We start from the raw sequence: 25172 nt of genomic DNA on the forward strand, positions 1-25172 counted from the left end.
TTCTGTACTAGACACTTAGGGAAGTGCTGACCAATACAAATATAAGCCGGAAGTCCTTGCCCTCAAGGAGCTTGCATTTTAATGGGGGAAGACAATCCAGACAGATAATTGTCAGTATTAAGATCATAGATTTAGAGCTAAAAGAGACCTTATAGGCCAATGAATCCAATGCCTTCATTTTACAGAAGAGGAAACTGAGGCACAGGCTGAAAGAAATGTGACTTCCTTCAAGTCCCAACTAAAATTCCCCCTTCTACAGAAAGCCTCTCCTGATCCCTCTTAATTCTAGTGCCTTCCCTCTGTTGATTATTTCTAATTTATCCTGTATATAGTGTGTTGGTATATAGCTGCTTGCATGGTGTCTCATTCATGAGACTGTGAGCTCCTTGAGATCAGAGACTGCCTTTTACCCTTCTTTGTACCCCTAGAATTTAGTATAGTGCCTGGGTCACAGTAGGCACTGAATAAATATTTTTTGATTGACCATCAGAATTGTTTCCAACATGAATAAGACTGGATCTGCATGTATTTCATTTAAAGAGGCAACATGCTACATAGTGGAAAGAGCACAGGATTTTATTCAAGAGAGACCAGAGTTGGAATGCTCATTTTACGGCCTCCACAAAGTTCACCTAGCCTTTCTGAGACTCAGTTTCTTCATCCATAAAATGTGGATAATAATATAGCCCTCCAAAGTTTTTACCTTGAAGAGTTGTAGTTATTGTGAGGATCTAATGAAGTGCATTGTATCAATAACAGTCTCCTTGTCCCACCAAAGTTGAGACCTACCTAACCAGAAGATGGAAAAGGCAAAAACAGACTTTAAATATAAAGGGCAAACTCTTTCAGATGCAGATGAAAAGTTTTACACCTAGAAAGGGTCTGAAACTTGAACATCTCAATGCATACGGAGAGGTCATGGACACTATGAACTTGTCTCTAGGACACAGACTGCATTCATACCTTTGTCTCAAGTCACACATCAGTGTTATGGAGATCTGAGGAGTGTAACTGGCTGAATTGGGATTGATCACCATAAGCAAAGGTAGAGAGAGAGTCTTACCAAGAGAACTTGTTTAGCTCCATGGAGGACTGTCAAAGAGGGGTTGTTAGATCTCTTCCTCCTCTTGTTTGAAAGTGACAAAGAGAGGCTCTGAGGGAGTGAAAGAAAGAGAGAATAGAAGACATCTATCAGATTGATTAATGTGACAAAAAAGGAAAATAATAAATGTTGGAGAGGATGTGGGAAAATTGGGACAGTAATGTATTGTTGGTGGAGTTGTGAACTGATCCAACCACTCTGGAAAGCAATTTGGAACTGTGCCTAAAGGGCAACCAAACTGTGCATACCTTTTGATCTAGCAATACCACTACTAGGTCTGCATCCCAAAGAAATCATAAAAAAGGGCAAAGGACCTACATGTGTGAAAAATATTTATAGCAGCTCTTTTTGTGGTGGCAAAATATTGAAATTGAAGGGATCCCCATCAATCAGGGAATGGCTGAACAAGTTGTGATATATGAATTTAATGGAATACTATTGTGCAATAAGAAATGATGAGCAGGCAGAATTCAGAAAAACCTGGAAAGGCTTAGATGAACTGATGCACAGTGAAATCAGCAGAACCGGGAAAAAAATCAGCAACAGTGTGTGATGAACAACTATGAATGACTTGGCTCTTCTCCAAGACAAGCACAAGGGACTCAAATGATGGAAAATGCTATGCATATCCAGATAAAGAACTGATGGACTCTGAATGCTGATCCAAGCATACTTTTTTCACTTCATTTTTTTTTTTAGTTTTTTTCCCTTTTGATCAGCTTCTTCTTTCACAGCTGTGACTAATATGGAAATATGCTTTGCATAGTTGCACATATATAACCCATATCATATTGCCTACCATTTTAGGAAGAAGGAAGGGGAGTGAGGGAGGGAGAAAAATTTAGAATTCAAAATCTTATAGAAATGAATGCTAAAAATTATCTTTACATATAATTGCCATATAAAACTATTAAAAAATAAAAGAAAAAATGAACAGAAGAGAACGGAAGGAAGTTCAGAAAGAAACACAGACAAACAGGATAACTTTGAAAGTTTTATGTTGAATATGGATTCAAAAAAAGCACATAAAATAAAATACATGGGATTACAATGGAAACCAAATACTGAAATACATTTATCAAGATATATTTTTACAAAACCAAATTCATGAATTCCAGGTTAATAATCCTGTCCTAGACACTTTCAAATTTTGTAAACTACAATCCAAGGTCTATAAAAACCACATGTTATTCTTATATCCTTCTGCTTCTAAAACCAATAGTTATGTGAGAGAGATGAAGTTTAAAATTACAACTTCCACCCATATTTATTAAGCATATTCCACATGCAGAGGATCATAACAGGTACTGGTGAGGTTCCAAATAGTGCCTTCATGTAGCTCTCAATCTAATTAACTCAAATATCTTTTTTTTTTAAAGCTAACATTTATATAGTCCTTACTATGTACTTAGCAATTTCCCATTATTATCTCATTTGATTCTTACATCAACCCTGGGAGATAGGTACAATTATTATTCCCATTTTAAAGATGAAGAAAACTGGGGCAAACAGAGGTTACTGACTTGACCAGGGTTTCTCAGCTAGTAAGTATCTGAGGATGGATTTGAACTCAGGTCTTCCTAAGTTCAGATTTGACTTACACTCTACCCATGTAAGTAATCATGGATTGAGATCTATGACAAGTGCCTAAGAGAAGCGTAAGACAGATTCTGATCAGTGAAATCAGGAAAGATCATTGCAGTAGTTTTGTTTAGCTCAGTATTTAATGATAAATGTATCAATGTAAAACGGGTTAAGCAATGCTATGTTCCTTCAGCTCAGTCAACTGCTATAAAGTTAATAGACATTCACTTAGAACTACTTCTTACAAGAATCCCTTAATAATCTTTATACGAACATTTAAAATCAGTCTTAATTGGGAAAGAAATATGTGGGTAAAGATGGCTGATTGAATATGGGCAGACCACCCAGCTCCTTGATATTTATTCTAGCAAAAATCTGAAATTCGTATCAGATTAAATAATGATTGAGAAGTCCAATGACAAACTACATTAAGGTATTTCTTCTGCCACAAAACTGCACAAAAATTCAGCAAAAAGCCCAGAGGCAGTAGGAAATGGGCCAGTCAGCAAAGCTAGTACAAGCCCTTCCAAATAAATTAGCAGCCTTCCCAACAAGAGATGATGGGCCAGACTCATGCAATATACAAGGATCTGAATCTGAAGGGAGCAAGAACAGATATCTCTACTAAAAAAAAAAAAGTCCCATGAAAGTCAGGGAACTCCCAGAGTGAGGAGGACCTTAGAAACCCAAGAGAGCTATTACATAAATTTCTTTTTTTCCTTTCTTTTTTTCTTCCCTCCATAGAGATGGCTACTATTAGACACAATTATGCATATATATATATATATATATATATACACACACACACACACACACATATATATATTTTATGTATAAACTATTCTATACATCTATTTATCTATTCTTTCTCTGGAGACAGCAACTTCCTTCATGGGTCCTTTGTAGTTAATTTGGGTATTTATAATAGTCAAAATGACTTATTCACTCAAAGTTGTGCTTAAAATGATATTGCTGTTACTATATGCAATGTTCTCTTGGTTCTGTTCATTTCATTCTTCATCATTTTGTGCAAGTCTATCCATGTTTTTCTAAGATCATTGAGCTCATCATTTCTTACAGCACAGTAGTATTCCATCACAATCATATACCACAACTTGTTCAGCCATTACCCAGTTGATGAGCACCCCCACAATTTCCAGTTCTTTGCCACTACAAAAAGAGCCACTATAAATATTTTAGAACACATAGGCTCTTTGTCTTTTTCCCTAATCATCTCTGGAAACAGATCTAGTAGTGGTATTGCTGGGTCAAAGGGTATAGGCAGTTTAATAATTCTTGGACGTAATTCTAGATTGCTCTCCAAAATGGTTGAATTAATTCACAGTTCCACCAACAATGAATTAGTGTCCCAATTTTTCCACATCCCTTCCAACATTTGTCATTTTCCACTTCAGTCATTTTATCCAGTCTGATAGATATAAAATGATATCTCAAGGTTGTTTTAATTTGCATTTCTACTAGGAGGCCCAGTGCTCAGGTCATTTCAGCTCAGTTGTCCAGGGATGATGAAGGCACTTTGTCCTGAGAGGCATGGAGGGCCCTAAAGATCTATGACCTCAAAGATACAAGGAGGGAACTAACCTTGGGAAGTGGAGGTCAGCACAAGAATCCAGATAATACAGTCTCAGAACAGGCACGCAAGGCCAATCACCCTACGTAGAAGTGCAGTAGGGAGTGGGACCTGGGAGCAACCCCCCAATTCAGAAACTAAAACTAGAGAGATGATGAGTAAGTCAAAGAAAATATTCTCCATTATCAAAACCTATAACAAATTTAACTCCATAACAATTGCAAGCAGAGACTCAAAGAAAAAAAAATTTCTACAAGGATTATATGAATAACTAGCTTAGAAGAAATGAAACAAGTAAGAAAGAAAGAAAGAGAAGTAGAGAGAGAAAAAAAGAGAAAAATTCTTGAGGAAGGAAATGGGAGAATATGTAGCTTAGAATTACCCAGGATATGAAATACCTAAAATCTAGCATTGAATAGAAATCACTAACTCCACGAGACGGCAAGATATAATAGAATAAAATCAAAAGACTGAAAAAAAGTAAGATATCTGATATCATAAACAGCTGAATTAGACAATAGGTCAAAGAGAGCTATTTTAAGGATTATTGGACTTCCTGAGAATGATTTTTTTAAATTTATTTTTTTAAATGATTTTTTAAAAAGCCTAGATACACCAGTGCAAGAAATCACAAACGATCTCAGATCTATTAGAACTGGAGGGGAGAGGGAAAACCAGGGAGCAAAGTGAAGATAGAAATGAATGTGTGTGATCCTGACTGCGTGTATACACATAGTCAAGATCACATAAAACCTGGCAGTTTCTGCTAAAAACTAGGAGAGATATTAGGATACAATATTCCAAAAGGCAAGAGCTATAGGCTTAGACCCAAGAATAACTTACTCTGCAAAGCTGAGCATTATCCAACAGGGGAAAAAAGACCTGATGACTTGACTGTGAGAATAAGATGTAGGAGATAAAGTGAGGCTACTATACTCTCAAGTGGTTTTGAGTCATCAAGATTTGGCAGCAAAATCAAGGAATAATAACAATAACAACAATAATAATAGCTGGCACTTATATAACTCCTTAAGATCTGCAAAGTGCTTCATATATGTTGCTTCATTTGATCTTCACAATAACTCTCTGTGAGGTAAGTGCAATTATTATATTCATTTCACAGATGAGGAAACTGAGGTTGAGCAAGGTGACTTGCCCAGGGTCGCAGAGCTAGTAAGTGCTAGAAGACAGTATTCAAAAGCAGGTCTTCCTGTCTCTAAACAGAACACTCCATCCTCTGTGCCAGCTAATAAACAAGGCAGCTGGGCAGCCACCAAACTTGGTGAATGAATTTTAATAATCTCTCAGTGGCCTCTCAGTCAAGCTTCTTGGTCCTCAATAAAAACAGTAACAAATCACTGACTCCAGAATATAACCTGCCCATTTATCACTGTCACTCTAATATTTCCTTGAATTTCTCAGGAGAGCACAGTGGCAGTCAAACTGGAACACTGCTAAGCTCACAGTTAATGAAATCAATGTTGACGTAATTAGAAATCTGAGCCCACACAGTCTAATAAGCCTAGTACTGAATGGCTTTGGGGTAATGCGGCTTGGTTGTAAGTCTTCCACAGCATGGCCAGAGAGTGATCTGTGTGTATTTGGTACTGCTTTAGATATATTCTTCTTGCTCCAGAGTTGATCTGAGTCCCTTGACTGAAGTGGTTTGGTTAGGGAGTAAGGATTAAGGTGGAGGGAGGGTGGGAAATGCCTACTAGTAATCACAGAGCACTCCAACATTTACATGGTCATTTGTAATACGAAACACAAGGAATATCTTCTGACCTTTAGAATAGCTTCTAAAACTGACCAGAAAAACAAGAAAATAACAGCAAGACTAGTGTGTATCAGTCAAGACCAATGAGGTGAGGAAGATGTACAGATGCAGGGTTCTTTTTAAGCCAAGGATCTGAGTTGGCCGAATCTACCAGGCACTCACAAATGATGACAATTACTACAAACTCTGAACCAAAAAATCTCTATGGTCATAAATTACGTGGAGAACCTCTTGCTCACACATCAAAATTTTCAGGTACTCTTGCAAATGAGGTAGCGACCACTGCCATCTCTACATGTGAAGCAGAGTAACTTATTTTTGGCATTTGGCACTTACTAGCACATCACCTGCCTCTGCAGACACAGCCATTGTTTGGGAAGGCACTGAAAGTGGGGGGCTACAAGGCAATCTCCTTAGGAGGCAGCATTGTGCAGTAGAAAGAGCACTCTCCCAGCTCTGCCACTTATTAGCCATGGGCTCTTAGGTACATTGCTTAACTTCTCTGGGTCTATCTCCGCATCTGTAAAGTGGGGATGAAAATATTTGCCGTGTCTACTTCATAGTGCTGCTGGGAAGATAGAACAAGTTAACACGTGTCAAAGTCCAAGGGCTACAGAAGTAGCAGGAGTTATTTATTATTACTGGCTTTGGAGAAATAGTATTCTTAGGTGTCCAAATCCCAATAATTCCTCTTTTAACTGCACGTCTCCCATGGGTTTTTGCCAAGTGTCAGTTTCAAATGAGATAAGACACGTGAAGTTCTTTGCAAGCCTTAAAGCATTATATAAATGGTAGCTATTATTATTATCATTGTTATAAATCTAAAAAAGTGGGAGGAATCTATCAGGAGTTCCTTGCACACAGTAGGCTCTTAATGGAATTGCTGAATTAATGAACTATTAACTCTAATCTCTGTAGTTCCATGCCCAATCAAGGGCCTGAGTAGGCCTATTAATTGCTACTTATGATGAATTAATTATCAAGTATTTATGGAGCTCCTATTATGTGCAGGATACTGTGCTGAACACTGGGGAAGAAACAAAGGTATATAAGACATAGTCTTTGTTATGGAGTTGACACTTATACATGCTATGAGTTAAACAGTCAATACAGGACTATGCAAAATGACAAGTGAGTACTGCAGATAATAAATGCAATAGAGTGAAGGGAACTGCTTAGTGTGTACTTAAACAACCAGGAAAGAATTCAACAGAAGATTGCTGGTGGACTCTGAAGGAAGGGTAGTATTCAGACAGGTTGAGAGGAGGGTGGCGAGAGTATTCCAGTCTGGAGGAAGAACATATATAAAGGAAGGATGAGGAAAATAAAATGTTACATTATAGAAATCTGATGCGAACTTAGAAGGAGGTCTTCAATAGAGTGCCCAGGGGTCTGTCATTGGGCTGGTGCTATTTGACAATTTTATGGATGACTGAGATAAAGGCAACAATGATAAGGTTGCCAAATTTGCAGATGACAAAAGCTGGACAGTTATAGATAATATTCTGGATGACAGAGTCAAATTTCAAAAAGATCTTGAAAGGCTGGAATATGGGGCAAAATTTAATAAGATGAAATTTAAAGGAGTAAATGCGAATTTTAATACTCCATTAAAAAAAACAAACAACAAAGGGGCAGCTAGGTGGTGCAGCGGATAGAGCACCACCCCTGGAGCCAGAAGGACCCGAGTTCAAATCTGGCCTCAGACACATAACACTCACTAGATGTGTGACCCTGGGCAAATCACTTAACCCCATTGCCTGGCAAAAAAAAAAAAAAAAGGAAGAAGAGGAGGACAGTAACAACAACCAATTTCATAAGTCTAAGGTAGGTAAGGCATGGCTAGACAGCAGGTCATTTGAAAGAGATCTGAGAGTTTTAGTGGCCTGCAAATACAACCTGAGTAAAAATGTCACACGATGGCCCAGAACACAAATGTGGCCTTCTGTTGCATTAAGGGGCAGCCACAGCCTAACAGACTAAGGAGGAAAGAGTTCTGCTGTAGTCTGCCCTACAAAGCCTACATATGGAGTATGGTGTTTAGTTCTAGGCACTGTATTTTAGGAATGACATGAATAAATGGTAGTGTATCCACAACAGGGTGATGAAGGACTATGATATAATATATATTCATATGTTACATGAAGATGGAATGAAGAAAGTGATTATGTTTAGTCTGGAGAAGAGATGATTTGGGAGTGGGGTGACAGCCAAACAGGATGACTGTCTTTTAAGGATATGAAGGGCTATCACATGTAAGGGAAATTAGATTTTTCTCCTTGGCCCCAGAGAGTAGAGCAATAACGAGGTACAGAGAGGCAGTGTAGGCTTGAAAGAAAAGCTTCCTAACAATTAGAGCTATCTGAAAATGGAAATGGCTGCCTTGGGAGATGTAGGGTTGAATCTCATTAAGGTCTGGATGACTACTTATTGGGGATATTGCTGACTAGGACTCAGACAATGGCCTTTTGTCACAAGGTCACCTATGAAAGAAAGCCATTCCATATAGAAAGTAACATTGTTGAGATTCTGTTGGACTTTCCAGCTGAATACAATTTAGTGTCTGGATATGGCTTTATGATGACTAGAAACCATTATGGAAGTCACTGGTGCTACCAAACTTTCTTCTGGGTTTATTTGTGCTCCAGAAACTAGATAAGGTGTCATGGAAATAGACATCCCCGCTTCTTCTTCTCAGACATCCTTTGAATCTACTCTAAGTGTGTAGGGCCACTGACTATAAGGATCCAATATGATATAGCCTCTTGTAAAAGAACTGGCTTTAATTGACTTTTCTTACCACCACAACCCCACCAAACTCACACAATAGTAACAGCTCCAGCCTGTTTCAGTGTGAGCCATCTCGGTCACTTCCACTGTGCTGTCTCCTTGTAGATAGCCCATGCGGCGCAAGCAGCCATCATGAAAAACCCTTGTGCAGATCCTACACGGGAAGAGACTTTCAGCAGTCCATACCTCACAAATCTCACACATCTCATCACTGATAACCTGAGGAGAAAGTAGGAGTGGAGAAAAGAGATGTTCAAAAACACGAAACAGGATCCCCACTTCTATCTAAGCAAAGCCTTGACTTTTACACCTAAATTTCTTGGTCAGACCATTAAGAAATGCACACTTTGGGTATACAGCCAATAGCAGTCAGTGTCAATGCAACAGAGCCAACAAACTCTGGCATTCTGAACCAGAAGAGGGGTATGCTATTCCAGCTGACATGCTATCATATGGTAGAAGGGACAGATGGATATGCAGTGGCTCCCCTATTTCACCCTTCTCTCTACATCCCCTGCCAAGCTACTTTCCTACAACGAGAACAAGCTCAGTTAGTTATATCTGGACTCAGACAGAAAAAGCTAAATCAGTTTGTTTTGGACTAAGGACTATCAGTTGGTTAAATCTTATCTTTTTTTCTTAATGCTTTTTTTTCACATCCCAGGGCTCACAGTCCTGCTTTCTGATCTCCAGGCAGCCTACCATTTGCTCTGTAAACTCAGATATTGCCATTCTTCCCCTTCCCTAGTTCTACTGCCTCACTCTAGAACTTACAGATTCTCTTGGTTCCAAGCAGATATCAAGTGGCTTGTCATCATTTAGTTCCCGAATAGGTCGGATAAAGGCAGGTGGTGTGAAACGACTGGCACGGTCAAACTCCTCAGGTTCTACCCCACGGCCATCCCTTAGCCGTTCCCAGGCTGCTTTGTTGACAGTGTTCTCTTCCTGTGGGACAGCGGCCACTATCTCCGGCTCATCCTCCTCTTGTACTTCCTGGACAGAGTGCTCCACAGTGCCCCTCCGAGAACCAGCTGATTCACCTGTACGCCGGAGAGAAGGCCTATCCCGTAGCCCATCCTTGAAAGCTGACACAGCCAGGCTCACCTTCTGAACCTGCTCCACTGTCTGCCGTTTAGACATCAACACTCCCATGATTCTATGAGCAAAAAAGCAGAGGCATCCAGTCATCTGGCTAGGCACACTGAAACAACAAGCATTTATTAAGCACCTACTAGATGCCTACTTTATCTCTGGCACTGGGATTACAAATATAAAAGTGAGACAGTCCAAGCTCTCAATGACCTTACATCCTATTAGAATGCTACACTCAGCCAAATGGGTTTCAATGTGGTATCCAAAAGAGATCATCAATCAGTGAAAGGGGCACATGCCATCTGTTACTGAAGTTGGTTCTCAGATGACATAAGTTCCTGCTCCTAAATCCAACTTAGTTCAGAGTTCCAGAGCTCTGTTCTGTTAAAAGTGGCAGAGACTTCAGGACTTAAGTCCAATTTCTGCCAGCTGAGAAATTCTATGGCAGAAATGGCCTGGTTTCTGCCTCAGAGTTCCATCATTCTAGGCACAGAGCCCATTTGACCAAGAGAAAGCCTCATAACTACTAGGGTGAGGGTGTGGATATCTTTTAACATATCTTTATTCGAGTGTCCAAAGTAAATGGGTTCCTCCTTCTTTAGGAGGACTCTTGGAATAGTCAGTAACCTGTCACTCCTACTTCTCATCCAAAGTACAGTTCTACCCCTGGCATAGTTTAAGATCATGTACAAGCCAATACTTCTTGTAGTCAGTGGCTGTATCTCTAATTCCTTCCTGCAATCCCTCTTGCATGCATATACATGCATACAGAGATAGGAATGCATTTTATTCGTTACTTCTCATCTTAGTCAAATTATCATTCCCATATCTGTTGCTTCCATTTTTTGGACTAGTTTCATTTAGTTGATTTTAGGTAAGAAGTAACCTGACAACTACCATTTTCCCATGGTACTAATGATGTTAACTTGGAAGGAAAATAAAGACATTACATTGTACATCTCCACTGATCCTGTCACTTTCTAGGCATTCTGGTCTACCATACCAGCCAGGAGAGGCTATTCAGCTTGATACAGAGAAATGAGGGAAAAGGAGGTGGGAATTCATTTTAATCTTGGTCTCTAAGTTTCTTTGCTTTTTGCAAACTTTGATACATCATAAGCTGTTGAATATAACCAAATGGCAGCCAGATCTTTTTTGCATTGCCTTAACTGTTTCAACCAACACTTGGAAACTGTTAATTCTTCACATACATGGTTGGACTAGAGACCAGAAACCAGAAGTTTCTGTGCTGTCCCCCGTAACAGATGATGACATCACCTGCTGCAAGAGTGATGCAAATTTCTGCCTTAGTGTTTGCTCTGCTATCAGTTGTTACCAAGGAAACCCAGATTCCTGAATTTGGGATCTTGGCAAGTAGAAGAAGAAAGATTTTTTTCAAGCATTCTGTTTTTAAAATAGATAATTTCAAGTTGTTTCTTTTTAGAATTGGCTAACAGAGATTTACTGAGCATAAATAGCATTGACTTTTTGTAGACTGGATATGTTTAAGAAAGATTTAGGAACAAATTCAGGGATACATTTAGGGGATTCACATCTCGGGAAATTGAATACCTAAAAAAACCAAAAACAAACCCCTCAAAATATCTCTCTTCTGAGCATCTAAATGTCCTTAATCACAACTTTAAAATTCTTTAAAAATATCTATGTAGTTCAAAGGAGATGCCCTAGCCAGTGGAATGAATTCTGTCAACAACTCTCACCTGGCAAGGATATTCACATGAATGAGTGTTGTCTCAGTGAATCACTGATTCACTTACTGAATTCATGTCATTGGCTACATTGCTCAAACGGATCTTTAACAAAACAATTACCTATCTTACAATGGGAAAAACTGAGACACTGAGAGGGGCAGTCACCAATCAGATTACAAATAAGATGCAGAACTAGAAATGAAACTCGGGAGTCTTGACTTTGAGGGGCTATATACTTCCTTCTTCCAGTTAGGAAATGCTAGATTTGTCTTTTATGCAATCTTAGATTTACCAGTGTCATGCTTTTCTTCAGAGAACTTCAATGCAGTGGGAAGACAAAGTATAGACAACATCGGAGAAACATCAAATTCACTTGTCAAAGACTGGCTCACTGGGGTAAAATAAAGGCAGTGCATACAAGTAGGTTCCTACGGGCTTTGTGGGAAGGAATATTAAAATTTATTAAACAAAGCCAGGAAACCAGAAATGGATGCTCTCAAAAGTTATCTGACTTACTAATATTGTATCAGAATATTAAATATCCTAACCTCTCAATGCCCCCTTTCTTTCTACATCCTATTGTTCTTTACAATTACAAAAATAATCACTATTAAAAAAATCTCAATTGTAAATGATACCCCTGTAATGATCTTTGTAGTTCATCTTCAAAAGGATTCTGATAAAGATTTGCTCGAGTATTCACCAGCACAAAATCACCTTATCTTTTGAATAAACTCTCTGTGAGATTCTGTATTTTTCTTACCCGAAATGGCTCGATTTCCTTGGCCACACTAGATTTGTATGTGCAGCAGTACTGTTATAGGATCACGAAAGGAAAAAAAGAAAACCATCAAAATTATGATCTCTGGGTTAATTAAACAAGCTACTTTTAGAACTAATATAGTTTTGATTTTGAGGGGAAACTGAGGATGCAACAGAATTGGATTCCACTAATGAGACTAACTTACTTGCAACTTTTGGTATGAACAAATTAGAAATGTTCATAAAAAGTACCTTGATTAAATGTTGTTGTTTTTAAATCACAGTGATTTGTGCCTGGGGTGCTTTGGGAAATTAAAAAAAAAACCACAAGCTTAGTTGCAGGACAAGTGGTAGTAATTAGTGATTGGTCAAAAAAGATTCCCATCTGCTTAGTAACAGCCTCGGACTAGTGAAGTCCAGTGGGTGGTGAGGTCCTCAGAGATTTCATGACTATTTCTCTGGCTGGGAGATAGATCTGGAGTCCCTCGTTTCCTTGCGTAGGAGGAGATTACTAGGAATCAGACATTGGGGTAAGGGGAAGAGAATATGAATGTTAGACATTAAGTATCCTTTTAGGAAGAACAAAAAGGTGAGGGAGGAGGCCAAGGAAGAGGAGCATGAGAGAGAGGAGAAAGCGATGGACAGCTTGGACAAGAGGATTTGAGCCAAGTAAAAGTGAGAGATGAGTCTGTCTTAAAGTGTCTGTTTGACAGTAAGAGTGAGAGAAACGTGTTTATGTAGGCAGTGGAGTGTGTGTGTTACACACCCATTTTCTGTTGAACACCTGCTCACAATGCAGATAAATTATTTACAGCAGCAGGCAAGCAAAAAATCAAGGGGTGGGGACTGGTGAGAGCTGGATGCTCTCAGCAAAGAACTAGGGAGAAGCTACAGCGAGGATGGTGTGCTCGTTGGTTGAGATTTCCCTGGGTCTCTGGGGAAGGACCACCCTAGTTGTGAAGGAATCTTACTCTAGTTCTGTAGCCTTAATAGCTGAGTGAATAGCTTAATGGCTAGGGCTGGAGCCCCTTGATCCCATGTTTCTCTGGGATATTCTTGGGAAGAGAATGAAAAGCAGTGTAACATAGTGAAGAGTCTCGGAGTCAGGAAGACCTGAGTTAAAATCACACCTCTGACACTGAAAGGCTGTGTAATCATGGGCAAGTTACTTAATTTCTCTCAGCCTCAGTTTCTGTCTAAGGCTGTCTAAGAAGTGAGATCAGAGTCAGCAGAAATGAAAGGGAATCAGCAACTGATGGCAGTTTTAAAATGGTGGCAATGGCACAGTGGATAGGGCCCTGGAGTCGGGAGGACCTGAGTTCAAATTTGGCCTCAGACACATAACACTCACTAGTTGTGTGACTCTGGGCAAATCACTTAACCACAACTGCCTCACCAATAAATAAATAAATAAAAATAAATTTTAAAAAAATGGTGGCAATAATGCCTGTAGTTTCTACCTCAAGAGGTTGTTGTGTGACTCAAATGATATAATGTATGGGAAGTGCTTTGCAAATTGAGCTGCTGTTTCTTTCTTCTTTTTTTGCTTTTTGGTGAGGCAATTAAGGTTAAGTGACTTGCCCAGGGTCACACAGCTAGTGTCTAAAGCCATATTTGAACTCAGGTCCTCCTGACTCCAGGGCCAGAGCTTTATCCACTGCGCCACCTAGCTGCCCCCTGAGCTGCTGTTTCTTGCTGTCTTGTACACAGTAGAGACTCCAAAACAGTTATTTCATGAATGCTCTGGGAGACTATGGGAAGAGCTGAGAGGATTTATTTTAGTTCATTGTGTCAAGGACCTTTCCCTCAATAATTATAGTAATGTACATTGACATAGCCCTTTACAGGTAAAAATTGTTTTCACATATATTATCTCATGTGATTCTCATAAGAACTCTTTGAAGACAGCCTGTATAAGTACCCAGGACTTCTAACCCCAAGTTCAAGGGCTCTTTTTATACCACATAAAACAATTCCTCAAGATGGTGAGACTAAATACTTATCTTCAAAAACCTTTATGGAATCACCCAACCTATATCATGACTCATATCTATCTTGCTTCTCCAGTAGTTAGGCTGTCTAAGAAGTGAGATCAGGGTCAGCAGAAATGAAAGGGAATCAGCAGCTGACGGCAGTGTGGTGACTTCTCTGACCACAGGACACAGCTAGCTAGAGGTGGATTTTGATACTCATCCAATTACATAAACCACACTGGCAGAACAAGGGAGATTAACAATACCAAAGTCAATATGGTGCCAAGTGTTGGGGGATCATGTCCTGTAGTACGCTGCCTCCCAGCACAAGAGACCATCAAAGGAGAGCTCTTGGCCTAAGATTTGATGTCTATTTCCTCAGCCTAGTGGAGGAGTATATCCTGAGTTCCCACCAATACTTGAGGATCACAGCATTTAGGATTGGTTGGTGATTGGTCCAAACAAATACCAAACAATATGTCTGAATGGCCAGGAAAAGCCTGTGCTTCATAAAGAATATGACCAAACATGACTATGAAAGTACTATGACTTTTAATAAGACATACTGCATTCTGTTAACTGCATACATCATGTGCTCATTTTACAATTTAGGTTTGCTCTTGTTAGTGATATATATGTAAGTTTTAAGCCTGTGAGGGAAAGAAGTCAGAGTCCTCTTATTGTTGACTGTAAAACATGAACGTCCATGATAGATCTACATGCAACATAGGGGCTGGTGATCTGTAGGTATATCAATGACTGTAGCACTAAGATTTCAGTATATATACTACAGTCCCATATTTCCCGGTGTGGGTTCTGTTCTAGCCATTTGGTCTCCTGGCAATAACCTGGGGGGCTATTTTTAGGTTTGACTTGTCCCTAGTCCCAGAAAGAGATACAGCTGGTGCCACCCAGTCTCTGTACTTCACCTCTGTTTGCCCTGGGCTGCAACAACAGCTTACAGTCAGCATCTGGAGACCACAGTCACCAAAATTGTTCTCAGTGGTATATGGGTTCCTGGGGAGCAGATAATGTAGCCAACAGCTGAGGCTTCTTGCCCGCCATTCAAAAACACCAGGGATTAGGTAGCCATAATGCACTGAAAGTAATTAGAATGAAGTATGACAATGGTTTTTGGCCTTTGGGGAACTAGGTCTATTCTCTCTGTTAAGAGAAAACTTATCTCTAGTATAAACTTTTGGCATCAGCACAGCACAAGTTGAAGAATCTATTGTTGTTTGGTTGTTTTTTCAGTTGTGTCTGACTCTTTGTGACCCCATTTTGGGGTTTTCTTGGCAGAGATACTGGAGTGGTTTGCCATTTCCTTCTCCAGCTCAATTTACAGATGAGGAAACTGAGGCAAATAGGGTTGAGTGACTTGCCCAGGGTCACACAGCTAGGAAGTGTCTGAAGCAGATTTGAATTCATAAAGATGAGTCTTCCTGATTCCAAGGCCAGTAATCTATCCACTGCACTACCCCGCTGCCCTCAAAGAACCTATTGGTGTGTTGCAATTAGTAAGAACATTACTCAGAGGTGGAGGAAGAGGAAACCCAAGCCAGGAGTATTTGGTGGGCAAAATGTCATCAGTTCTGTGGTTTATTTTAAGAAATCAAATAGATTTGAAATGAAACAGTGATTCAAACAGTTAAGCGCTAAAACTGTCAACATAGTTTTTGCACAGAAAATGAGATTTTGCAGAGAAATGAATAAGAAACCTTGGATGCCTTTTAGGTAATGTTTCATCTCCATATTTCATACCTGTGGCTCTGGCAGTTAAGCACTTTGTACCTCCTCATACCAGGAAGATGTCATTTTAGGAATCACTCATCCCACCTACAACTGATGTGGGTTTGTTTGTTTGTTTTAGATTCACCACCATACTGCGCAAGGTATTTATTAAGTTCCTAACTGGGGATGGTTCTGTGTAGCAGGATAGTATACAAGCTAACACATACAAGTTCCTATTCTCTATAAGCTTTGGCCCCACGTAAGTCTACTAATGCCCTTCATCTCCATTTCTGTTATTCTACCTCCACAGTACCTCCTTTCTTTCCATTCACATATCTACCACTCTGCTTCAGATCCTAATACAACCTCTCACCTAGATAATTACAAAGGCCTCCTAAATTTTTCTCTCTGCCTCCATTCTTTCCCTAATCCTCCCTATATTATTACCTCCCTATACCTTCCCCCAAAAGAAAACCTCTGGCACCTCAACTGCCTATGAAATAAAGCAAGAACACCTTAGGTTTTTAGTCATTTACTGAAGGTCCTCCAACTTTCCTTTCATGACTTCATACATTATTCTCCTTGGTATGCTCTAGAACCAAACTAGGCTACAGGCCATTTGCCAATCTCATCTTGTTCCTCTCCTCCCAATTCCATGCTTCTTCTCATACAGCATACCATACTGGAAAAGATGCCCCACCCTCCATTTCTGCTTTTTGAATGCCTTCTCTTCTTGTAAGGCCCAGATTAAGTGCTATCTTCTACAAGAATCTATCCCTGAACATCCCCACTGGAAGTGATCTCTCTTTCCAAATACAACTTCAGACTTTTTCTTATATTCTAATTTACATTGCGGTTTCGAATTTATGTCTTATTTCCTCTATTATGGCATATCTTAAACTCACTGAGGCCAGATACTCTCTTAAACTTCATCTTTGTATTTTTAGCACCTAGGACAGAGCCTTGTACATAGAAGTTGCTTAATAAAGGTTTGCTGGACTGAACTGAATTCACTCTTGTTGGTTCTCCTCAATCTATTCCTCCAACCTCCATCCTCACTTTTGTTACCATTGTTGGACATTTATACTTACTGTCTTTCTTGAATACCACTTGAGAAGTTTCACTGTTGCCAGAACTTTGGTTAAGACACCACAGTACCTTTCCTACACATTTCACAAAACTATTTCCAGGGCCAGCCTGCTGGTTTTACTGCTGTCTCCATGTTTAATAACCCCACCTATTTTGCCAGAGTTTCAACATATTTCCTCTCCTCCACGTCGCTTTCAATAAAAGATCTTTTAATCTACATTTAAAATTACGGCTCCTCCAACACTCTAGATATTTTTGCATGCCTCTCTCATTCTGCTGTGCATGACCAGATCGTTCACAGCCTTGGCTCATCCACACCCCTATCAATCGCTTCCTCCGCTTCTATGCCCACATGGAGGAACATCTTTGGAGCCAGACCAGGCCCCATGAATTGATGCTCTTATATTCTACTTGGAAACCTCAGCTACTTTTCCACTCTCTGCCTCAGATGTAGTGGAAATGACATGAATTAGGGGTCGAAAGACCTGGGTTAGAAAACTAATTCTACAGTCAACTCCCTGTGTGATCTTTGGCAAGCCATTTCATCTATCAAATGAAAGGGCTGTGCATCTGAATTTCCTTCTCATGTTCTATGCTGCATGTGAGGTTGGGCATGGGAATGGGTGGAATCACAGGTTTGGGCCAGGATCATGTTTAGGTGGCGGGAACACCTCGTTAAAGGAAAAAGCCATAGTGAGTATACCAGAAAAAGGAACCAGAAGATGGAACTACTAGATTTGTGTTTGTTTTTAATGGAAAGAAGAGAAATTGAGAAGAGGCAATATGGTGTAGTCGTTAAAAAGTTGGCCTCAGTGTTGGAAAGATCTAGGTTCAAATCCTGCTTCTCATACACATTGGCTACTCAAGTCCTACCTCTTCATATGCATCAGTGAAATACTGTGACCCTGGGTAATTCATAATTTCTCAGCGCTCCAGGAACTATAAATTGTTGATTTGTAATGGCAGAAGGAACTTCCTCATTGGTAGTTCCTTATACCAATGAAACCACAGGTATAGAGCACTGATTCCTGTTTGACCCTCATTTTTTTTTCAAGAATGGAAACTCCATTCCATTTAATAAACATTTATTAAGCATCTATTCTGTGCAAGGCATAGGGAGACACAAAAGCAATTCCTGCTTTCAAGAAGCTATATTCTACTGAGAGACACAAAACCATAAAAGACAAAACACAAGAGACTACTAATAAATTGGAGGGAGGGGAGAAGGTGGGGTAAAAAAGGCTTTCTCTAGGCAAAGGTGCATGATGTGAGTTTTGAAGGAGGCTAGGGATTCTAAAAGGTAGAGGTGAAGAAGAAGTACATTGTCCAGGCACAGGGGACAGCCTGTGCAAAGGCAAAGAAGTGATCAAAGGAGCGTCAAATTCTGGGAGCAGCAACTAGCCAATTTGGCTGGAACGTAGACTTCATGAAGAGTAGTGCAATGCAACAAAGCTGGAAAGGCAGGCTGGAGACAGACTGGGAAGGATTAAGCTGAGCAGTTCAGAGTTAATCTTCAAGTCAACAGGATCCTGCTAAAGATTCTTGAGGAGAGAGTGACATAGACAGGCCTGTGCTTTAGAATAGGAAGATTACTGGCAGCTCTGTGGAAGAGGGACTGGAGACTGGAGAACCTTTCTCAGGATGGTCAAACAATTAAGATCTAGTGAGCAACAGATAGATTGTGAAACAAAAAAAATATGGGGGCCACCATGGTTATGACCTCACATAAAAATTACAGCCACCTACAAGAATCACGGAATAAATCACAGAATCTCAGAGTTGGAAAGGACCTCAAAGGCTCATGTCATCCAACCCATAAATGAATACAAAGTCCCTCTACAACCCATCCACAAGTGGTTATCCAACCTTTGCTTGAAGATCTCTACTGAAGGAGTACTTACTATCTCTCAAGGCAATCAATTCAACTTTAGGATAGCGTGAATTGTTAGGAAGTTTTTTCTTGTATCAAGTCTAAATCTGCCTCTCTGCATATCTACCGCATTGTTCCTAGTTCAGCCAGCTAAGGCCTAGAACAAATCTAACTCCTCCTATTAACCTGTTCTTGATCATGCCATGCTAGGTCTTTAAAATCTTTTTCTAGATTGCTTACAGTATGGTTAAGATAGAATGACTAGAAGAGAATACCTTGGATCAAAGAGGAAAATAGGGGAGAAGAATGGTCCCTTAACTCCACCAAGTAGGAAAGTCTATATAGGCAGCTTACAGTCAGGATAGTAACCTAGGAGTTCAGATAGGAAATGCCATTTCTCCTCTAGGACCTAAAAGTATGTTTGCTGAGAAATAAGATCAACTCATCAAGATGTTACTGGACATTAGGCATAGGATAGCCATACAGTTTCAATGTAATAAAGGAAGATAAATAAACACTATGTAGCTTTATAAGTAACTCTGGAACTCTGTAAATCTTTAAAACACTTGTGAGCCCTAGTTAGTAGTAATTAGAAAAAAACCAAACTGCACAGAATTGTATGAAATTGGAGGAACTGGTAAAAACTGCTTTGTCAAGAAGTTATATAAGCACATTAACCAGCAAATAAATCAAGAAATATTTAAGCACCTACTAAGTACAGAGAGCCCTTTGCTAGCTGCTAAGGGAGATAGAAAGTTTAGGATTATAGACTCAAAGCTAGCAGGGATCATCTTCTATTCCACTATCTTCATTTTATAAATCAGGAAACTGAGGCCCAGAGAAATGAAATAACTTGCTCAAGGCCACAATGGCAGTAGCAAAGCTTGAGATTTGAAGCCCAGTTTCTCTGATTCTCTACTGAACCACTGTTACTGCCTCCCCGCCCCTACCCCCATCCCTTTCCCCAACTAGTAGGCTGGAAGACAGCCTGGTACAGTGGAAGGGGCACAGCAATGGAAATCCCAACACCTGAGTTTGAACCCTGGCTCCGATGTTACCAGTTATGTGACTATGGGCTAATTTCTTAATTTCTCTGACTTCATTTGTAAAATGGGATAAATACTCACATAACTCATAGTTAGCTCATACAGCGTTTATGAGCAAAGTATTTTGTAGATCTAAAACACTTCAAGTGTATGATTTCACTGGTGTAGGTACTCCCACGGTAGAGAACAGACTGTTCTGCTCCTATAACTTAGTACATGATTTTGAGGATTCGCTGTGGCCAAAAAATTGATCATCTTGGGGCTAACCTGATCCTGAATCTCTGATCTTAGTTAGCTAGCTTGATCTGTTGGCAGTAGACCTACAGGCCAACTGTAGATCCCTATTTGAAATTGTTCTCACTTGATAGGACCTGCCAGAGCTTATGCTCCCCTGTCATAGGCTTTGAGAATCCCAAGCCACCTCCATACCAGGCTGAGATAGTGGAGGAGAGCTTCAGTGGGCCTTAAAGTGCCTTATTAAATGAGTTGTTGTGCCCCTAGCTGGATGGTGAAAGTGAGAAATGCTATAGATTCCCCTGGATCAACAGGAGAGGTAGAAGCCAAATGGGTGGCTGTGGTCAACTCCAGGATCATAGTCTCCTGAATTCCTGGATTTGGGGTATGATGGGAAGAGATATTTCAACTCAATTCGACAAACACTTATTAAGAACCTACTGTATATAAGACACACTAGTAGGAACTCAGAATATAACAACGGAAAGAGGAAATAGTCTCTGCACTCAAGGAGTTCAGAATCCAGTACGGAGAATAAGAGAGGTACACAAATCAGAATACAAATTAGAATATGTGATCTGAGAAGAGGAGTATAGTGGTTGATCAGATGGTAGTGAATCAGGGAAGGTAGCATCTAGGTCCTAGATTCTAGGAGGTTGCACCTGAGCTGGGTAGGAAAAAAAGATTTCATCGTAAGGAAAATCTGCAGACACAGGGTGGCATGTACAAGGCATGGAGATGGGATAGGGCTAGAAGAAACCCAGAAACATTAAGTGGTCCAGTTTGGCTGGAGTGTAGGATGCATGAAGGGAAATGGTATGAAATAAGGCCTGGAAGAAGGCTGGAACCAGATAGATTAGGGAATGCCTTGAATGCCAGGCTAAGAGTCTGTACTTTCAGTAGTAGACAAAGGGGAAACTCCTGAAGGTATAAAAGCAGGGGAATAATGTAATCAGACCTGTGCATTAGCAGTAGTATTTGGTAGCTGGTAAAATGAGTAAACTGGACAAAGGAAAGGATAGGAAGAAAGACAGTTTCATTTTTGTTGTGTTGAAAGAGTATCTAGAAGCAGGAGAACTGAGATAGAGGTAAGAGATTAGTCACCTATGTACTGAACTAGTTTAAACCACTAGCCTAGTATTAATGGATGTAGAGAAGAGGAGCTATTAAAGGTGCTGGTAGAACAATATGAGTGGTAGGAGGAAAATCCTAAGAGTGTGGTCAGAGGGCACATACAAGAGTGTTAAGAGCAGTAGACTGAGGGCAATCAAGGCACCAGAAAAAAAAGGGAAGCGCATTACCTTTGGTTCTATGGAGGTGGGAGGAATATTCTCTCTAAATGGTCCTTTGGTGACATGGATTAAGTTAACTAGAGTATTTGCTTAAATGTCAGACCCAGGCTTTTCACTTTCCTTTGCTTGACTCCTGATTCCTATTTGCTGATTCCCAGCAGAGCTCATCTTAGGTATTGGTGCAGATCTGTGGCTCTATACTTACTGGAACACTCTCCTAGTTCAATGCCACCCAGCTCTAACCCCAAGCTCTAGCGTTAGTCACTCCTCACACAAATGGCTGTGAGAATGGGCCTGCTGAGTTGAGAGATGGTCAGACACGGTAAGACTAACAGTCCTTCATTAATCTCAATTATTTCGCAACCGGTAAGGTCACCTCTGCGTCACCATCATATTACACCGTGCTTCCCTTCACTTCTTGTACTAGCCCTGGATCAGTGACCATTTCAAGTTGCCTTTTTCTTGACTACTGATTTGAGATTTCCCAAATTATATGGAAATATCACAATGCTTATGATGTCAAGGGCCAGAGCCTGGAAAGAAACCCTGTGATGCAGTAGGAAAAAAAAAAAAGCACTGAACTGGGAGTCGGGAGATCTGGGGTTTAGTTCTAGCTTTGATATCAACTAAGTGACCTGGGCAAATAATTTCTTTCCTGGAGAATTCCAAGAGCTCAGTTTTCTCATCTGTAAATATGTTTTCTAAAGTCCCTTCCAGTTCTATCATTTCAACTTGGCTGAGCTCTCTACATAGGCTGAATAATAAAAGGAGCCACTGGAACTCAGTCATAGGGTACCATCCCTACATTTTACTTGTCACCCTTCTGGTAGTCTGGGGAAGCCTGTGAACCTCTCTTCTCAGAATGTTTTACAATGCATAAGATAAAGCACATAGGATTACAAAAGAAACCAGTTATGTTGAAATAGAGATGTAATTTTCTTCCTTCACCCCAGTTCATGGACTCTTTGAAATCTATCCCGCCAACCCCTTGTGGTCCTGTGGACCCCAGGTTAAGAACTCCTGCCTTAGGCTCTAAATGCAGCAACACCAACAAACACAAATTCTTTACTGCCTCTAAGATAGCCTTCTCTCTTACATGCTCTTAACAAATAACCACTCAGCAGTTTTCAGGATCACTAGCTAAAATCCATCTTTCTCCTTGGTTACCGCCTTCCTCTCCAACCTCAGTACATACCAAGCTAGGAATGTACAGAGAGCTATACCACCTATATTTAAAGCAACACAGAATTTTATGGCAATTAACAATCTATATACTATACCTAAAGAACCTAAAGCATCTTTCTGGAATGCCTGTGTCCTCAGGCCAAATACTCCCCAGTTTGGAAATCTTTCCCTTTCTGCCAAATGTGACAGACGGGTCCTTTAATCTTCCTTTGGCTTCCCTCTTAGTTTGCCTCCCCCCCCCCACTACAAAGCTCCAACTTTCGATCTCGGCACCTGCCAGGCCAGTTCCTCTACACTCTTCCTTCCCACGGTCAAGTTCTGGGGGAGCTCCTGCAGATGGGACCCCAAAGCGCCTTCTGAGTCCTGGCGGGGTCATTTCGCCAAACATTTTGCCAGGTGCAAAACCACTCCTCTCCCAAGACAACAAGTATTGATTAAGCACCTACTGTGTGCCATGCGGGGTAAGTGGTCAGTCCGGGAGATCGGTAATGTTCAAGGCCAGACCCCGGCCGAAGGCAGGCGAGGGTGGGCTCTTCAGCATCAGGGGGCACCTCCTCCACCGGACTGAGCTCACGCTCGGCCCCGGGGGCCCTCATCTCCAGGGATGGGGGGTAGCCACGCCCCGGGGGCCCAGGGCGGGGGCGAGGCCAGGCTGGGGCGTTGCCAGCTGCAGGCGGCCCCTGGAGGAGATCGCGCTCCGCCGGGGGCCCCCTTTGCCCTGCCCCCTCCCGGCCCGGCCGCGCCCCAAGCTCATACCCCACCGCCGTCCCCACCGCTTACCCGGGGACTCGCTCCGGCTCCGGTCCGGGACGACGTGACCCCCGCCCTGCGCATCCCCGCCTGCTCGGGAGCTGGGGCAGCTGCTGCGCCTTCGCTCCCGGGGGGCTTCGGAGGGAGGGTCCTACCTTGAGCTCCCTCCACCTGCCCCACCCGGGGGCCGGACTCGGGGGGCTGAGCGAGAGACCCCAGCCCGGGGCGAAGCCCCCGCCTGCACCCGCCAGGCCTCGCTCGCGCGGCGGCTGTTACCGGCTGCGGCAGCTGCGGCCCCACCGTTCCAACAGCCGAGCTACTCCGGCCCGCGCTGGCAGAAGCGCCCTCGGCTGGTGCGGGGGCGGGCCGGGAGCTTGTGCGCCCCCTCCCCTTCCCCTCTCGACAGGCGGGCGGGAGCGCGCTGGAAGGCGGTGGCGGGGTGGGGGGAGCAGAGCCGCAGGGACGGGTACGAGGCTCAGCTCGCGCCGCCTGGTGGAGGGGGAAGGGAGGAGGCGCACGAGGTGGGGAGGGAGGGGGCGAGAGTGAGGAAGAGCGCGTGCTGTTCGCTAGCGAAGAGGGTGGTGGGCTGGCGGGCTGGGGCAGGAGTCGAGGCTACGGGGGTGGGGGGGAAGCGGTGTAGCAGCTTCGGCCTGACGCAGGCGGGCTGGGGAATACCAATGAGCGCCCCCCCGCCAAGCCCGGGGACTGCAGAGCCTGGGACTGCACCAGCCAGTCCGTCCGATTGGCACCAGCAAGGTCAGTCACAAGCCGAGCCTTCCCCTGCTAGGCCCCTCGGAGGGGGCTGTGTGCATGTATGCATGCGTGCGTGCATACATGCATTCATTCCAGCAGCAGATTGCAGGGAGTTTGTGGAAGTATGCATGCGTGTATGCATTGGTTCATTCATCTGTCCATTCATTCGTTCATTCATTCTTTCACGGGCCCTCATCAACTTCCCCTCCAGACTCAAGTCTCTGGAAGCATCTTAGAGGGAGGGGGAGGTCAGAGGAACTGTGACTCCTGGAGGAGGCGCCAATCCAACCCAATCTGAGCTTCATATTAGAGCATTTGGACCTAAGGAACCCGATACAATCGAAAAACTGAAACTGAACTCAGACCCCTCCCCCACCCTTCTATAAAGCGGGGGGGGGCGGGGCGGGGCTGCTGTTGGGGTCCAGCCGGCTTCACCTTTGGCTGTGGCTTTGCATTCGTGGTGGGTGCACAGGTATCTTACGTTAGAAAGCACTCCCACGTGGACCCGAGCCGTGAAGCGTGAAGCTGCAGTGGAGCCAGATTGGCAATTTGAGAGAGTGAAGCTCTGCATTGCACATCTGTCTGGGGAAGCGGGAATGACTGATTAGGAGGTTTAGCTTTGGTTAGGAGATACCTTCCAGCTCTTTTTAGGCCAACCCCTCGATTTTCAGGGGAGGAAACTGAGGCCCAATGAGGATGTGATTTTTCCAAGGTCACAAAAGCGCTAAATAGAACAACTAGAGTTGTTCCCCACCCGCTCCCTTGGAAAGTGTAGGATTTTGTTCTCTGATCTTCCCACTTACTCTGGGACTTTTCGCTCCCTTTCCTTGACCTTTTTC

The 25172-nt window shown here is 42.0% G+C and overlaps 1 protein-coding gene across 11 annotated transcripts in view; it reads right to left on the reverse strand.

Moving 5' to 3' along the window:
* Window positions 1-23801, reverse strand: part of LOC110202339 (PHD finger protein 24-like) — a 39172-nt gene extending 15371 nt beyond the window's left edge. For 4 of the 11 annotated variants that reach the window (XM_020978386.2, XM_020978381.2, XM_020978385.2 and 1 more), the window contains exons 1-5: window positions 23611-23684; window positions 12412-12462; window positions 9619-10000; window positions 8878-9063; window positions 1064-1153 (exon numbers count right to left, since the gene is read on the reverse strand). In XM_020978386.2, coding sequence (XP_020834045.1) covers window positions 1064-1153; window positions 8878-9063; window positions 9619-9996 — 654 coding nt within the window. In that variant the 5' untranslated portion in view covers window positions 9997-10000; window positions 12412-12462; window positions 23611-23684. Of the gene's footprint in view, window positions 1-558; window positions 786-1063; window positions 1154-8877; window positions 9064-9618; window positions 10001-12411; window positions 12463-15312; window positions 15445-23276; window positions 23387-23610; window positions 23695-23735 lie in introns of those variants that run through there. The other 7 variants (XM_078152798.1, XM_078152795.1, XM_078152794.1 and 4 more) reach the window with 7 other exon arrangements.
* Between the last annotated feature and the right edge of the window lie 1371 nt (window positions 23802-25172).

This window comes from Phascolarctos cinereus, unplaced genomic scaffold, assembly GCF_003287225.1.
Source record: "Phascolarctos cinereus isolate Bilbo 61053 unplaced genomic scaffold, phaCin_HiC Scaffold_4;HRSCAF=312, whole genome shotgun sequence".
Taxonomy (NCBI): domain Eukaryota; kingdom Metazoa; phylum Chordata; class Mammalia; order Diprotodontia; family Phascolarctidae; genus Phascolarctos; species Phascolarctos cinereus.